The 18,244-nt window shown below is 41.9% G+C and overlaps 1 protein-coding gene across 1 annotated transcript; it reads right to left on the bottom strand.

Moving 5' to 3' along the window:
- Positions 1–14,533: 14,533 nt before the first annotated feature.
- On the bottom strand, positions 14,534–17,777 carry LOC127970981 (solute carrier organic anion transporter family member 1C1-like). Its single transcript, XM_052573711.1, has 8 exons — positions 17,753–17,777; positions 16,336–16,500; positions 16,061–16,256; positions 15,784–15,943; positions 15,489–15,673; positions 15,071–15,135; positions 14,803–14,920; positions 14,534–14,705 (listed from the first exon to the last, which is right to left on the bottom strand). The coding sequence occupies exons 1-8, from the start codon at positions 17,775–17,777 to the stop codon at positions 14,534–14,536; spliced, it is 1,086 nt and encodes a 361-aa protein (XP_052429671.1).
- Positions 17,778–18,244: the final 467 nt, after the last annotated feature.

Genomic DNA, 18,244 nt, shown 5'->3' with positions numbered 1-18,244 from the left:
GGAAAAGGTAAAGTTCAATGATACACAGAGTCAAGGCTGCAGTGCAATTGTGAATTGTATTACATATAGAACAACAAGTATTTACAATATTTACACGTGCACATAGGAAGTATCCAGTTCAAATTGATTAATGAACATACAACAATTCAGCATTTGGTAAAGCATAATAACAAAAAAAGGTGCATAAAGCCACAGCAGTTCACAACACACAGCCCTCAAGACAGGCAGAGTCCAAGGGGTCCACAATGGAACAGTTCATAAGCTCAGTATTGATGTATAGAGAATCCTCAAAAGGTGTGTGCAAATGTCTCTAAGGGTGTGTGTGCAGGTGTATCAATTAACAGCTGCAGCACCTCCTACCACGCCGATAGATGAATGCATCCCAAAGCATCAGTTTTTGGGCCTAGTGGCTCGCCATCAATGCACAGAACCTGGCCTGTACGAAACGGGACCAATTAATACATCACTCTAGTTCCAAGCATCTCAACTATTAATCACCATAACCATAATACAATAAAGTCATCATATTATCATAATCTCAATTAATTTGTTCCATGTACATTCTTCAAATTAAATACTGCATATATCAATATAAATAATTTAACAATCAACAAGAGTACTTTTATAAATAGACAATACCAATACATATCATCAAAATGCATTTCAGAATCAAAAAGGGTAGTTGACAATTTCATAATACAACAATATTAAGCTTAATGTATAACTCAATTAAATAGGCACTATATATATATATATATATATATATATATATATATATATATATATATATATATATATATATATATACATACACAGTCAGACTCAGTATAATTAAAGTACAGCCAGCGCCAGCACCGGCTATCCGATCCATATACACATACAATACACTATTAGCACCGTATAACAATGACAACTCACCAGTTCCTGTGTCATTAAGTCACTCAACAGCAGTCAAAAAGGTAAGGCAATCTAAAAGGTTGACATACATATTTTAAACCAGGAGTTAAATTAATGAAATGTTTTACTGACTAAATGCCCACCTGCAGCAGCTCAACACACCAACTCCTGCACACACACACCAAACAACAGCGCACGGCCATATTTAAAGGGAAATGAGCTGGGTTACACAATACATACCAGTTTTTCGCTGAGGAGCTGAGCCGGGGACCCGGCAGCTCAGCGGCGGTACAGCAACCATGGCGACGGGACGTGGCGTCTCCGTTCCCTCCTTTAGGAAACGAGGGTTACCATACGTACCGAGATGTTCCCTTTCAGTCGCTCACTCTCGACGCCACATCGGTGACATATAGCATCTGTTTAGGAGTATAAGGAGAAATTTAAGGTGATTAAAACCCTCTTGGGAAGGCAGAAGTCTGCCGGGGAAACACGGGCTATAAGGCTATACCATGGACTATACACATACGAGTACCGCTTAGGTCTCAATATGGAACCCACCCTTCCATGGTTCTCAAGGATTCATCATGAAGGTCTGGCGCCATACGTTCCGCCGCGTCCAGCTGCTTGGAGGATGGAGGATCTCAACAAGGTCTACAGTACAGACACTCTGGAGTGGTTTAAGCAAGCCGACACTAACCGGGGCCTCTCAGTGCCACTACCCGTTTGAGGTGAGAACACAGGATATAGAACCTAGCAAACGTGTTAGGGGTCGCCCAACCCGCAGCTCTACAGATATCTGTCAGCGAGCGCCCAGGAGGATGCAACACTTCTAGTTGAGTGAGCTCGTAACCTGAACGGGCAGGGCACACCCCGAGCCTGATAAGCCAGTGTTATGGCATCCACAATCCAGTGGGCCATTCTCTGCTTAGAGACGGCACTCCCCTTCTCCTGGCCTCCATAACAGACAAAGAACTGGTCTGAGGTCCTGAAGCTTTGTGTCCGGTCTACATAGCACCTTAATGCTCGGATGGGACAAAGCACAGCGAGGGCTGGGTCTGCCTTCTCCAGGGGCAGCGCTTGCAGTTTCACCACTTGGTCTTTGAAGGATGTAGTGGGAACCTTGGGCACGTAGCCAGGCCGGAGCCTCAGGGTTACTTGGGAGTCAGCCGGCCCGAACTCTAGGCACGAATCGTCGGCCGACAGCCTTCGCTCCAACCCTTGCTGCAGAAAGGATAGCACGACTGCAATCGGGCATCTTCGGGGGTCTTCTCGGCGAGAAGAACATCACTCAACGAACAGGTTCCACTTCAAGGCATAAGCGTGTCTCGTAGACGGTGCTCTTGCCGAACGATGGTGTTCACTACCTCTTGAGATAGGTCAACTAGAACCTCTGCCACAACCAGACATGGAGTTTCCAAAGGTCTGGACGCGGGTGCCAAATGGTGCCCCGTCTCTTAGTCAGTAAATCCCTCCTCAGAGGAACCGACCCAAGGAGGGGCTGTCGAGAGGAGCACTAGTTCGGGGAACCAGGTCTGAGTAGGCCAATACGGCACTACTAGCAAGACTTGCTCCTTGTCCTCTCGGACTTTGCACAATGATAGTGTGAGAAGGCTCACTGGGGGAAACGCATACTTGTGCGGCCAGCTGTGTGCCAGTGCGTCCGTGCCGAGAGTTCCCTCGGTCAGGGAGTAGGACAACTGGCAGTGAGAGGTCTCTGGAGCAGCAAACAGGTCTACCTGAGCGGCTCTGAACCGCCTCCAAATCAGCTGGACTGTCAGGGGATGGAGTCGCCAGGACGGGAGGGGCAGCCTGCCTGCACCCAGCCCCACGGCACCACTTGGAGGCTGCTGCAGATGTGACTCGTGAGCGGGGGCGGATGCATGGGGCTTCATCAGTTATTCATTTTCTCATCAACATAAAAAACTGAGATTTCCAAGCATGCATAACCATCGATGTAGGATATTCTCAGAGAGCAGATGCTGAGGTGATACGTGAGTTACAGCTGTATCATACGTCACCTGTCAAGAGGGGGAAATAATAATAATGATAATAATAATAATAATAATAATAATAATAATAATAATAATGATAATAATAATAATAATAATAATAATAATAATAATAATGTATTAAGGTGTAAGGTGTAAGTATCCCAATAGTTAAATGTGTTTCTAAACGTGTTTCAGTTAGTATATTTTAAAGTACATTTTAAGAACTTGGGACTGCAAAATTACCTGCAATAAAATTCAGCTATTATTATTTCACATATGTTTTATTAAGTTTTACAGAACACAAACAATCATCAGTCTCCATTCAGTCCCATTTTTAAAGTATGAACAGTAATTGAGTTACATTACAGAATCAATAGTGTGACTCACTGGTATAAGTGCTCATCTAATGGGTGAACCTCTGCCTTCATTTCTCACTGCAGTTCATCATATCTCTACTCACTCATTTCAAAGCCACCGTCGATGATACAAGCAGAGCTTTGAATCACAAACTGCCCCTTGATCTGAGTGATGGTGCTTTTGGTTTAATCCTTGTCAGCAATTTATATAAATAACATAAGGCAAGTACACAAATAAAGAGCTGTCCACAAACAAGGACAGAAGATAGATTGAGTTTTATTGTATCTATTTTTTTTATTATTATTATTATTTTTATATTAAACAACAAAGCATAGGCCTATTCAGAACAGGATTTTTCCTGCATACTTCACACTACAAACTGGGACAAACGGTGTCATGGTGAACTACTGCATGAGAAAGATCTGAAAAATCATTAGACAAACTCTTGGAGCATGATCACAAGAAAGAATCTGGAACTGGAGCACCAATTCTTATAAGTAGTTCCCTTTCAGTCGGTCACTCTAAAAGCAACGTTGGTGACAGACGTAAAATGAGATATCGCTTTGATAGACCAATCTACTTCGAGTGTAAACTAAATGAGCCAATGCACATTGGCATGCAATTATTGCATCCAGCTACCACTGATCACAGCATGAGTTTAAGAAGGCAGCAGGTGCAATGCATACCAGTTTTTTGCTTCGGAGCCGAGCGTTTGTATCGCTCTGGTCAACTGTGTCTGCTGTGAACTACAAGTTCAGCACGCTCTCGGAAACTTCGTGTGTTGGTGAGATGGCCCTTCAGCGGCGGTCGTTCCTGTGTCGAGTGGATTGCACACCCGGTTCCTTCCCGTGATTCCTTCCCTTGCCTGTTGGCACTTGTCTGGTCTGACTGGCAGTGCCTATGCGGCTTGCGGGGAAGCTGCTTCCGCCTTACACGCCATGGCGTTACTGCAGGTGCACCAGGCTAAAGCACTAAAGGACCTGCACGAGGGTGGTCACGACCCAGAAGTTCTAAAGGAACTCCGAACCGCCACTGACCTCACGCTCCGAGCGATTAAGGTCACCGCGAGTTCCCTGGGTCATGCGATGTCCACACTTGTGGTCCAGGAGCACCAAATCTGGCTGTGTCTGGCAGACATCAGGGACACCGACAAGGTCCGGTTCCTCAATGCCCCTGTGTCCCAGACCGGCCTCTTCAGCGACGCAGTCAAGAGCTTTCCAGCAGTTCTCAGCTGCCCAGAAGCAGACATCTGCAGTCGTGCCGTAGCTGGGCGCAGGCAGGGTGCCCCTCCCGTCCTGGCCCCCTTCACACCTGGCAGTGAACCGAAGAGCAAGAGGCCCCGGGACGGGTGACCCAGAGAGAGGTAGCTGCTTTCTGGGGGATGGTGAAGGCACCTCTCCCTCTCCTGGAGGAGGGCCAGGTGGAAAATCTGGAAATCTCAACGAGAGAGTAGTTTTCTTCCTTTCTGGGTCCCAGGAGAGTTGCGGATGGCCAAGCACCAGACCTCCTCCTTTGCCAGATGGCTGCAGTGGGCGTTCAAGAGTGTCAACAAAGGCCCCACTCACGCACCCTCTGCCAACCTGTGGAACCAGGTGAGCCCTGAACCCCACACTCGCACCACACTCTGGCCTGCTCACAAGCCGCCCAAGTTGTGTCTCAGTGAGCACAGGGATTTGGTGCTCCGGCACTTAAGCCTGTTTGAGACTTGTTGGGACACTCAGACCTGGTTCCACGATCCCATTTGCCGACGTGGCATCGAGAGTGACCGACTTAAAGGGAACTTCTTGATTACGTATGGTAACCCACGTTCCCTGAAGGAGGGAAATGAGACGCCATGTCCCGTTGCCATGGTTGCTGTACCGCCGCTGAGCTGCCGGGTCTCCATCTCGGCTCCTCAGCAAAAACCTGGTATGCATTGCACCTGCTGCCTTCTTGTACTCACGCTGTGATCAGCGGCAGCTGGATGCAATAATTGCATGCCAATGTGCATTGGCTGGTTTAGTTTACACTCAAAGTAGATTGGTCTATCGAAGACCGTCAGTCACCGACGTGGCATCTCCGTTCCATCCTTCAGGGAACGAGGGTTACCATACGTAGACGTTTCTTAAGCAGCAAACCAGTATCTTAGTATGATTTCTTAAGTATCATGTGACAAGAATTAAGGGTAATTTACCCCATTAAATATGCAGATAAACTTAGCAGTTTGTTTGACACAATGGAAACCAAAAATGAGTATGACAGTCATAATTGTATGATTCAGTACAAAACTAGTAAAATGCAAGTACACATTATAGCAGTTTAGCTCCAACACTTATCAAAAACATCTGAACAAGTTAATCAAGATCTTCAAGATTGCTAGAAAGTTACAAGCAGGTGAGTTTGATCAATGTTGGAGCTACTCTTGGCCTAATGGATAGTAAGTTGGACTTGTACTCTGAAGGTTGCAGATTTGAGTTTCAAGTCTGGCAGGGATTGGAGGTGGGGAGAGTGAATAACCAGTACTCTGCCCAAATTCAATACAAAAAAGCAAGGCACCAAACCCCAAACTGCTCCCCGGAGTGCAGCATTGGCTGCCCACTGTCTTGTGTGTGTGTGTGTGTGTGTGTGTGTGCACTTGGATGGGTTAAATGCAGAGCACAAATTCTGAGTATGGGATGAAGTGACTTCACTTTATCATGCACAATTCAGCCACCTTGCAAAATAAGAAACTTGGTGTTAATATTTCCTACATGGCAAATAAATTTTTTTTTTTTCAATAAATAACTGGCAGAGGTTTGCAGTTCTTCATCCATATTGAACCTGCAGCAAAACATTAGCAACAACAAACAGTTTGATGCTACTAGCAAACCTTTGGTGAATATTTGTCAGTGCTGGCAAACAGCTTTAGCAAAGCTGTGGTGATCATGGACAATCTACTAGTCTAATGAAAACTTGCCTTAAATGTGAAACTGTCATGCTGTCTAGTCTCTGTTTCCCTGGGTGTCCACTAGTGGGCTCACTTCCCCTTAGGCACTTCACCGTAGGCACTAGAATTCCTCTAGTCTGGTCCTGTCTTCACAGTAATTGCACTCCTGTTAATTGCACCAGGTGCAGTCACTTTATTGTCATTAGCCTCCCTATAAATACTAGTCTTTCCCTGTTGTTTGTATGGAGTCCTTACCCTTCGTGTGTTCAGCATTCTCGTCCCCCGAGATTCTTCCTGTCTGCTCGTCCTCCGAGTCCTCTCGTATTCCGAGTCCCTTTTCAGCTAGCCCAGCACCACAGCACAAGATGACCGCCAGCCCAGAGGCACTGCGCAGAATGGCTACAGGCCCAGCACCACTGCCCATGATGGCCGCAGGTCCAGCGACACTGCACAAGAGGGCCGTCAGCCTAGCGCCACGAGGCAAGATGGACGCCAGCACAGCGCCACAGCACAAAGTGGTCAAGATGGCCGCTGAGACGTTTTTGGATTATTTCTCCATGCTGTCAAAGATCCTAGAGATTCCCAGGAGTATTCACATCACGTCTGCTGATCCAGAGACTGTTCACGTCACGTCTGCTGAGCCAGCACCACAGTACATGATGCCCGCCAGCCCAGAGCCACTTCAGAGGATGCCAGCTACAGTGGGCTTTCCTGAGTTGAGTCAGGTTCCCGTTTACTCTCCAGAGTTGAGTCAGGTTCCGGTTGACCTTCCAGAGTCGAGTCATATGCCCGTTGACCCTGCTGAGTTGAGTCAGGTTCCGGTTGGCACCCCTGAGTCGAGTCATATTCCCGTTGAACGTCCAGAGTACAGTCAGGTTCCAGTGGACCATCCAGAGTCGAGTCAGCTTCCTGTTGACCATCCAGAGTCGAGTCATGTTCCAGTTGATCCTCCAGAATCAAGTCAGATTCCTGCTGACCTTCCAGAGTCGTGTCAGGTGCCCAATTGACTTTCCAGAGTTGAGTCAGGTGCTCATGGACCCTCCAGAGTCAGGGTTAGTCACCGTTGACCTTCCAGAGTCAGGGTTAATCACTGTCGACCTTCTAAAGTCAGGGTTAGTCACCGTTGACCTTCCAGAGTCAGGGCTAGTTCCTGTTGACCCATTGAATTTCCTGAGTTGAATCAGGTTCCGGTTGACCCTCCAGAGTCGAGTCAGGTGCTCGTGGACCCTCCAGAGTCAGGGTTGCTCACCGTCGACCTTCCAGGGCCAGGGCTAGTCACCATCGACTTTCCAGAGTCAGGGTCAGTCACTGTTGACCTTTCAGAGTCAGGGTTAGTTCCTGTTGACCTTCCAGAGTTGAGTCAGGGACTTGCGGACCCTCAAGAGTCGAGTCAGGTGCTCGTGGACCCTCCAGAGTCAGGGTTAGTCACCATTGACCTTCCAGAGTCAGGGTTAGTCACCTTTGACCTTCCAGAATCAGGGCTAGTCACCTTTGACCTTCCAGAATCAGGGCTAGTCACCGTTGACCTTCCAGAGTCAGGACTAGTCACCGTTGACCTTCCAGAGTCAGGGCTAGTTACCGTGGACCTTCCAGAGTCAAGGCTAGTCACCGTTGATCTTCAAGGACAGAGTCAAGTAACCGGGGTTCTTCATGGGAGAATTCAAGTCACCAGTGATCTTCATGAACAAAGGCAAGTCACCATTGACCTTCATGAACAAATACAAGTCACCAATGATCTTCATGAACAAATGCAAGTCACCAATAATTTTCATGAGCAGAGTCAAGTCAGCACCAATCTTCTGGAGTCCAGTATATACACCATGGGTTTACCAGAGTCTCGTCTCTTCTCTGTGGAACTACTCAAGCCTCTCCATGTCTCTGATGAATTACCAGAGTCTCTCCTAGCCTCTGCAGAACTTCCAGAGAACATGGAAGTCATGTCTCAGTCGAACTCTCTGAGCACCCGACTGTTCCTGTTGTGGCCACGGAGGCCACCCTTAACATTTTCATGTTCTATGTTTCAGACTTGCCCAACCAGACTTGTCCTCCTGTTGGTCCGGCCGCACGGATGTGGTGGTCTTCTCCTCTGCCCTGGGGGCCTTCTGCTTCGACCACAAGGATGTGGTGGTCTTCTGCTCCGCCTTGGGGGGCTTCCATCCCGACCACACGGTTGTGGTGGTCTTCTGCTCTGCCCTGGGGGGCGTCTGGTTCGACCACACGGACGTGGTGGTCTTCTGTTCCACCCTGGGGTCTGTCTGCCTCGACCACAAGGATGTGGTGGTCTTCTGCTCCGCCCTGGGGGGCGTCTGGTTTGACCACACGGATGTGGTGGTCTTCTGTTCCGCCATGGGGGGCTTCTGCCTTGACCACAGGGTTGTGGTGGTCTTCTGCTCCGCCCTGGGGGGCGTCCGTCCTGACCGCACGGTTATGGTGGTCTTCTGCTCCGCCCTGGTGGGCGTCACGTGATGTCCTTCTTGGACTTGTATTTTTGTGTTTATATTTTGTTGTTCTCCTGTCTGTGTCTTTCTTTCTGTTTCCTCCTATGGACCTGGCCCTCCGTCCCTCCCCCTGATCCTCCGCCGGTCCACCTCCCTCCTGGGTTTCTAGTCTGTGTCTTTCGTTCTGTTTCCCTCTAAGGACCTGGCCCTCCGACCGTCCCCCTGATCCTCCGCCAGTCCACCACCCTCCTGGACTCCTTGTTTTGTGTTGCACTTCTCTTGTCTCTGTTTTCCAATTTTACCTGGTCCTCTTGTTTCTGTTTCCCCATTCTACCTGTTCCTCTTGTCTCTGTTTTCCCCATTTTTACCTGGCCTTCCGTCCCTCCCCCTAGTCCTCTGCCGCTCCACCTCCCTCCTGATCTCTTTGTGTTTTTGGTTTTCCGTTGGGTTCGGGTGGAGCTTCTGGCAGCTGCTCCGTGGAGTAGGGGGTAATGTCACGCTGTCTAGTGTCTGTTTCCCTGGGTGTCCACTAGTGGACTCACTTCTTCTTGGGCACTTCACCGTAGGCACTAGAATTCCTCTAGTCTGTTCCTGTCTTCACAGTAATTGCACTCCTGTTAGTTGCACCAGATGCAGTCACTTTATTGCCATTAGCTCCCTATAAATACTAGTCTTTCCCTGTTGTTTGTATGGAGTCCTTTCCCTCCGTGTGTCCAGCATTCTCGTCCCCCGAGATTCTTCCTGTCTGCTCGTCCTCCGAGTCCTCTCGTATTCCGAGTCCCTTTTCCTGTCCCTTTCCTTTGTTTGTATTGTTTGGACTGTCTTTTTGGTTTTGACCTTGGCTGTATTCAGGCCCGTCGCGACAAGGCAGGCAAACCAAGCAATTGCTTGTGGCCCCGAGCTGACCTGGGGCCCCAAGACAACGACTGGTTAAGAATAAAATGCAACGACACTGTGTAATGACACTGTTATCGGGATCGCCCTCAAGGGGGCCCCTCTCAATAGTCGCTGACAGCAGCCAGCCAACCAAGTGATCTCTGCTTTTTTTTTCCGAACGGAAGGAATATGGTTACTGTAATATGTTTTTTTTTTTTTTTTTTACGGGATAAGGAAAACACAGATCAGAAATCGCATACTGCAAGGAGTCAGCAGTGTTTTGACTTGAGGGCTCAGGCAAATGTAAAGAGAACTTCGTTTTGATTGCAAGAATCACGGAATCCAGTCATTGAAACATGATTTACAGTTTAACTCAGAATGACACGTAATTTGCCAAATTTTGAATGAATGAATTAAAAATAGGTCATTGCACTTACATCAAACCACGATAACGACTAATATCTGTACATATTAAGCCGGAACAGTCTGTTTAAATATGAATCCTGCATGTTCTGCGTGTCTCTGTTAATGAAAGGAGCAGAAGCGCGTCCTCCTTTATTAACACACTGAAGCATGCGTGACGCTCGCGGGGATTTCAGTCTCGCGTCTGCTGTCTCACTAAATGAGGATGTGAACACATGAACATCATCTCCAGAACTGCTCTGACAGTCACTTCATGAGCATTTGACCCTTTTGATTTGAGTCACATTACATACACAGAGCTGTAAAGGTACGTCAACCCGTCAAAATAAAAGTCCTGTTTTAGACAAGTATTTGCCAGAGATGTATTACTATTGTTCAGCAGAATGTACATAGCCTAATACTAAAAAAAAATCTAATATTATTTTAATTTTATTTTTTTTAAGGTTTAATCACACAATTTCTTCAATGTTTTATTTTTAATAGTTAATCCCCTTTGTTTAACAAAAAGTTAAGTTTGCTTAATTTTCAATAATTAAAGGATAAATTAATGTTTGGTGTTTAATGTGCATCTCAGAAAACGCTTTATTTAAAAACCCACCTGAATGGCACTTAAATGCACTTAATTCATCTGCCAACTTTATTGTCATTGTTCAAAGTACAAGTACAGACAGAGAAACAATGATTAATAATTAAATGTTTATTTTTGATGTATGCATTGCATTCTATGCATTTAAAAAATAAAAATATTTTTTTTTCTAAAAAAGGAAACTTAGTTGTTAATTTAACGCACCCCTGAGCTGGTAATAGTGACCTCTTTCAATATGCTAACAGTGAAATGCTAAAACGTACTTCACAGGTAATTTCAGATTTTTGTTTCAATTATTTCCCAGCTACACCATCAACTTCATCCTCAACATCAACAGATGCATCACTGCTCAGTGCTGATGTTTCCTCTATATAACACAAGGTACCACAAGCTCGATAATTATAGCTGATATCCTGCACAGCCCAGAGTTTAAACTGATAAGTGTGTGCTGTCATATTATTAGAAGAAGAAAAAAAAAACAGTGCAAATCACTATTGAATTCCCAGCAAACTATTTTTTCAAGCAGTATTTGCACTGTAAACCTTTTTTTATTTATATAAAGTGCGGGTGAACTTAAACTGTATGGCTATGCTGTGGTTCCTGTAGGCCTTGCGTGCGTTGGGGGGGGGGCTCTCTATGTCCATTTTGCTTGGGGCCCCTAAATTCCTTCAAACGGCCCTGGCTGTATTCGACAACGATTTGGATTGCCTTTTTATTATAATACCTGCAATTGGATCTCTTGCTCTCCCTGTGTCTCTCTGGGTACACAATCGTCACAGAAACAAATGTGGTGAAAACTGAACATGCAGAATTCATAGTGAAGCCACCTGTTATACCTGTCACCCTATGGGAAACAGTGATTGAGAAAAACTAATTATTTTTTGAGTGATTCATATATATACATATTATAAAAAAGGACTAACAACTTTATTTCAATATAGAACACAACAATTGTTGCACATGAGTGCCTATATATATATATATATATATATATATATATATATATATATATATATATATATATATATACACACACACACACACACACACACACACACACACACATATATATATATATATATATATACAGTATTGTTCAAAATAATAGCAGTACAATGTGACTAACCAGAATAATCACGGTTTTTCGTATATTTTTTTATTGCTACGTGGCAAACAAGTTACCAGTAGGTTCAGTAGATTCTCAGAAAACAAATGAGACCCAGCATTCATGATATGCACGCTCTTAAGGCTGTGCAATTGGGCAATTAGTTGAATTAGTTGAAAGGGGTGTGTTCAAAAAAATAGCAGTGTGGCATTCAATCACTGAGGTCATCAATTTTGTGAAGAAACTGGTGTGAATCAGGTGGCCCCTATTTAAGGATGAAGCCAACACTTGTTGAACATGCATTTGAAAGCTGAGGAAAATGGGTCGTTCAAGACATTGTTCAGAAGAACAGCGTACTTTGATTAAAAAGTTGATTAGAGAGGGGAAAACCTATAAAGAGGTGCAAAAAATGATAGGCTGTTCAGCTAAAATGATCTCCAATGCCTTAAAATGGAGAGCAAAACCAGAGAGACGTAGAAGAAAACGGAAGACAACCATCAAAATGGATAGAAGAATAACCAGAATGGCAAAGGCTCAGCCAATGATCACCTCCAGGATGATCAAAGACAGTCTGGAGTTACCTGTAAGTACTGTGACAGTTAGAAGACGTCTGTGTGAAGCTAATCTATTTTCAAGAATCCCCCGCAAAGTCCCTCTGTTAAAAAAAAGGCATGTGCAGAAGAGGTTACAATTTGCCAAAGAACACCTCAACTGGCCTAAAGAGAAATGGAGGAACATTTTGTGGACTGATGAGAGTAAAATTGTTCTTTTTGGGTCCAAGGGCCACAGGCAGTTTGTGAGACGACCCCCAAACTCTGAATTCAAGCCACAGTACACAGTGAAGACAGTGAAGCATGGAGGTGCAAGCATCATGATATGGGCATGTTTCTCCTACTATGGTGTTGGGCCTATTTATCGCATACCAGGGATCATGGATCAGTTTGCATATGTTAAAATACTTGAAGAGGTCATGTTGCCTTATGCTGAAGAGGACATGCCCTTGAAATGGTTGTTTCAACAAGACAATGACCCAAAACACACTAGTAAACGGGCAAAGTCTTGGTTCCAAACCAACAAAATTAATGTTATGGAGTGGCCAGCCCAATCTCCAGACCTTAATCCAATTGAGAACTTGTGGGGTGATATCAAAAATGCTTTTTCTGAAGCAAAACCAAGAAATGTGAATGAATTGTGGAATGTTGTTAAAGAATCATGGAGTGGAATAACAGCTGAGAGGTGCCACAAGTTGGTTGACTCCATGCCACACAGATGTCAAGCAGTTTTAAAAAACTGTGGTCATACAACTAAATATTAGTTTAGTAATTCACAGGATTGCTAAATCCCAGAAAAAAAAAAATGTTTGTACAAAATAGTTTTGAGTTTGTACAGTCAAAGGTAGACACTGCTATTTTTTTGAACACACCCCTTTCAACTAATTGCCCAATTGCACAGCCTTAAGAGCGTGCATATCATGAATGCTGGGTCTTGTTTGTTTTCTGACAATCTACTGAACCTACTGGTAACTTGTTTGCCACGTAGCAATAAAAAATATACTAAAAACCTTGATTATTCTGGTTAGTCACATTGTACTGCTATTATTTTGAACAATACTGTATATATATATATATATATATATATATATATATATATATATATATATGTGTGTGTGTGTGTGTATGTATGTATGTATGTATGTATGTATATATAATTTATTTTTATTTATTTGTTCATCACCATGTGCCTTGAGGAATTAATTTATGGAATTGCACTGTTGTTTAGCTGGACTGGCCAGAACACTATACTTTTGGTTAGGGTCACTCACAGTTGCTCACACTGCTTCTCTGTGTTACAGTTAAATCCAAAGTGTTTATCAACTTTGACCCCAGGCTATACGCTCAGTGAAATGTTACCCAAAAAGCTAATAGGAACATGGCCTCTCTGCTAATGTAATGGGTACTTGTGATGGTGAACACATTCTCTTCATTACCTCAACAACTCTCACTGATGAGTCAGTCAAGGTCATATTTGTAATTTTCAGGAACAGGAATAGACATGTGGACTGAACATAACATTCCTAGACTGTCATAAATACCTGTGGTAATGACTGAGAGCTTTAATGTTGTGTTAGGAGTGGTTGTTATACGTACACATGACAAAAAAATACTCCCAGCTATAATGAAACTCAATAAAGGGATAATTCAGCCCAAAACTAAAATTCTGTAAACATTTCCTCACCCTCATTTTGTTTACAAAAATGCATGCATTTCTTTCTCCTTCAGAACTCACTCAAGAGGAGTTTCAAATCACACATTTAGGCTTTGGGCTGGTAATTAAAGAGGCTGACATTACAGCAATTAACAGGAACATGAGGGCATACTTAACAAAAAATTAATACTAAATATGCCACACTCATGGCTGTCTTCCATTTTAAATTTTGTATGACCTTTCCTCAACTTTGCTTCATCTAATGGACTCAGATGTACTGTACATAATTGCTTATTTTGTGTGATTGGCCCTTTCTCCTGGAACTCATTAAGTGGTTTTAAATGGAATGTCCTGCCCCTTATGTAAAGCTTATTAGATAACTTGGAAAATATATGTGTGGGTGTGTGTGTTTCCCTCAGACACAAACATAGAAAATAGCATTTACAAGTTAACAAAAAAGAAATACATTATAACATCAAATATTTGTATGTATTAATAAATACAACACAGTAATGACAGTGAGAGCTAAAGTTGTTTACAGCATTTATTTACTCGTGGGCAAATCACCATGTAAATTAAATAATAAATAAAAAAGAGACATAACTCTGACTCTCAGATGAATGGCATGATTTTCATGAACTTAGCCACAGATATAAAATAATAAAAGTGTTTGTCATCATATTTTGAAACTGACCCAGGAACAATAAATCAATAATAAAAATAAAAATAAAACAACGACATCGCAGAACATTATTTTATATTATTTTCCTGTTCTGGATCACGTAGCATAGGGTATTGGAGTTCTATGTCCTTGGACATTTTCTCATCGTACTGTACTTTCTTCTTAATCTGTGTGGTGAAAATCCATAAAAGGGTATAGCTAAATGCCTGAAGAGAGCTCACCAGTCCCAGAAATAGGTACCTGATGGGGGCAAATAAAATTTTATTACACATTAATTAGGGTTTTATTACACATTCATATTAGGGCTACATAGCATCATCCTGCTAGATCTGCTCACCTGAAAGTTTCAATGTCATACATTCTGCATGCACCTCTTTCACCGCTTTTATTTTGGCCCCATTTCAGACAGGTTGTGTCAATAAGAGCTCCAAAGCAAATGGGAGCAGGAATGCCACCTTTAAAAGCAATAAATTAAACTTAAAATAATCCTGTGGCTTAATGCATGTTTAAGACAAGAAAAATATAAAGATCTGTGACATATTTGTAAGTTTCCCCTCATGAAAAACAATGTTTTGCAGTATTAGCAAATCCATATATTAACTTACCGAAGACTCTTAAAACTAACAGAAATATTCCCATTGAGAGAGACTTCAGCATAGGATCCACAATCCTGCAAGAACATATTTCATACAGATAATTGTATATTATATACAGTATATGTACAATTGCGATTACAATCATCCACACAACCAATTCTCAATTTTTATTTTTAATTAAAATAATACATTTTGTATGAAGATATTTATATAATTAATTTCTGGCCTCAATGCATTGTGAGTAGGATTTCCAACCTTGACTCTTAAGATTAACCAACCAACTCACAGCTTGTTTGTTTGTTTATTTAAACAATGAAGGTTATACAATATTTGAAACTGATTCAAATACAATATAGGCCACTGAAAATAGGGAACAAGCATAAGGAGCAACTGCATTACAGTATGATGGAAACAAATTAAACAGTACCTCAATGAGATGAGGAAGAAAGGAACTGTGCCCAGACAGTAAACAAAGAAGGCGAGAGACTGCAGTGCCAGATAGATGTAGAACATTTTAGTGCAGCTACTCTCTCGCGAACACTGTCCAAGCACTGCAGAGGAATTCCCAGAAGTCAGTCCCCAGCTCTGGATACATGTACAGCCATGGAATGTCTGACAAACGTGTAAGTGTGTAAATAAATACATACAAACATAAATAAAGTAAAAAAAAAAAAAAAATGTAACAAAGAATTTGTCATCAAGTGTTAAAAGTAGCTGTTCACCATATTCTGTCTTGTACCCAGAGTGGAATTGCAGCCAGCATGACAAGGAGAGATGTAGGTCACTCCGTTCTGTCCACACACTGGATCCCATAGGAAGTCAGGACACCCAGCATTGCAAGAAGTAAGTAAATCATGGCTTACATCTTGAACTTCAAAAGTTCTGCCACATAAACAATTTATTATATTAAACCCTAGGCAGGAAATTAAATGGATAGGTGTATATTTTCCATGATTCAAAAATATTTATACAATGACTATAAATATGAATAAAAAATACCTTTGATATGGCACCGTGATCCCAGCGACATCTATGTTTTCACAGCTGAGAGCAAAGTAAGGTATTATGCAAACCAATGAGGTTACAGAGGTGAAAAACATCAGTCTTGCAGATCCCAGCAGACCTAGTTTAAACCTCTTCATTATCCAGCCACTGAGGAACATACCCAGAACCAGTGGTGGAATAGACATCACTCCTGCACATATAAGCACAGCTAGTTTAAACAGCTAGCAATAATAATAATAATAATAATAATAATATACAGCAACTGTTACCTATGAGAAAATTGGTCTTTGATGCGCTTTGTCCAAACTGCTGCTCCAAATACTTTGGTGTGTAAGTTATAGAAATGACAAAGGCATTGAATGCCAAAACACTGCAAATCAGGTGCAGGATATAGATCCCACTGGTGAACAGATGCTTTATAGATGGCCAAAAATCTAAATAAACAAAACAAAACAAAACAAAAAACAAGCAAATAAGCATAATTTTCATAACAAAATAAATTGTATATATATATATATATATATATATATATATATATATATATATATATATATGAACATTGTATTCATAATAATAATAATAACACTTAATGGAGAATCTAATGGTCACCTTTTGAATATACAATTATATCCAGTACCTTCTCCACTAATATTGGTTCAAAGGTGACTGTGAAAATAAATCTGCATCGTTTAACTTTTTAATCTTACATAAAAAACACAAAAATAAATCACATAATTCTAACTTATCATTGAAGTAAAACAATGGAAAGTGAGGGGAAACACATGAATTAAATCAGGAAGTTCCCCTTCAGGAACTTGAGCTATGTCAAATGCTATGGGTAGCCTTAAGAGCGTGCATATCATGAATGCTGGGTCTTGTTTGTTTTCTGACAATCTACTGAACCTACTGGTAACTTGTTTGCCACGTAGCAATAAAAAATATACTAAAAACCTTGATTATTCTGGTTAGTCACATTGTACTGCTATTATTTTGAACAATACTGTATATATATATATATATATATATATATATATATATATATATATATATATATATATATGTGTGTGTGTGTGTGTATGTATGTATGTATGTATGTATGTATATATAATTTATTTTTATTTATTTGTTCATCACCATGTGCCTTGAGGAATTAATTTATGGAATTGCACTGTTGTTTAGCTGGACTGGCCAGAACACTATACTTTTGGTTAGGGTCACTCACAGTTGCTCACACTGCTTCTCTGTGTTACAGTTAAATCCAAAGTGTTTATCAACTTTGACCCCAGGCTATACGCTCAGTGAAATGTTACCCAAAAAGCTAATAGGAACATGGCCTCTCTGCTAATGTAATGGGTACTTGTGATGGTGAACACATTCTCTTCATTACCTCAACAACTCTCACTGATGAGTCAGTCAAGGTCATATTTGTAATTTTCAGGAACAGGAATAGACATGTGGACTGAACATAACATTCCTAGACTGTCATAAATACCTGTGGTAATGACTGAGAGCTTTAATGTTGTGTTAGGAGTGGTTGTTATACGTACACATGACAAAAAAATACTCCCAGCTATAATGAAACTCAATAAAGGGATAATTCAGCCCAAAACTAAAATTCTGTAAACATTTCCTCACCCTCATTTTGTTTACAAAAATGCATGCATTTCTTTCTCCTTCAGAACTCACTCAAGAGGAGTTTCAAATCACACATTTAGGCTTTGGGCTGGTAATTAAAGAGGCTGACATTACAGCAATTAACAGGAACATGAGGGCATACTTAACAAAAAATTAATACTAAATATGCCACACTCATGGCTGTCTTCCATTTTAAATTTTGTATGACCTTTCCTCAACTTTGCTTCATCTAATGGACTCAGATGTACTGTACATAATTGCTTATTTTGTGTGATTGGCCCTTTCTCCTGGAACTCATTAAGTGGTTTTAAATGGAATGTCCTGCCCCTTATGTAAAGCTTATTAGATAACTTGGAAAATATATGTGTGGGTGTGTGTGTTTCCCTCAGACACAAACATAGAAAATAGCATTTACAAGTTAACAAAAAAGAAATACATTATAACATCAAATATTTGTATGTATTAATAAATACAACACAGTAATGACAGTGAGAGCTAAAGTTGTTTACAGCATTTATTTACTCGTGGGCAAATCACCATGTA

This window comes from Carassius gibelio, chromosome A4, assembly GCF_023724105.1.
Source record: "Carassius gibelio isolate Cgi1373 ecotype wild population from Czech Republic chromosome A4, carGib1.2-hapl.c, whole genome shotgun sequence".
In the NCBI taxonomy this organism is placed as follows: Eukaryota; Metazoa; Chordata; class Actinopteri; order Cypriniformes; family Cyprinidae; genus Carassius; species Carassius gibelio.
The sequence above is the reverse complement of the archived record's forward strand: the minus strand, read 5'-3'. Positions and strand labels throughout refer to the sequence as shown.

Bases quoted from the DNA above. Each gene is read 5' to 3' on its own strand.
- LOC127970981 (XM_052573711.1), bottom strand. From the start codon at position 17,777: ATGTGTGATTTGAAACTCCTCTTGA. The intron at 16,257-16,335 runs GTAACAGTTGCT...TTATATGTGCAG, and splicing joins AAAGACCAATTTTCTCATAG to GAGTGATGTCTATTCCACCA. The intron at 14,921-15,070 runs GTAAGTTAATAT...TTGCTTTTAAAG, and splicing joins GTTAGTTTTAAGAGTCTTCG to GTGGCATTCCTGCTCCCATT.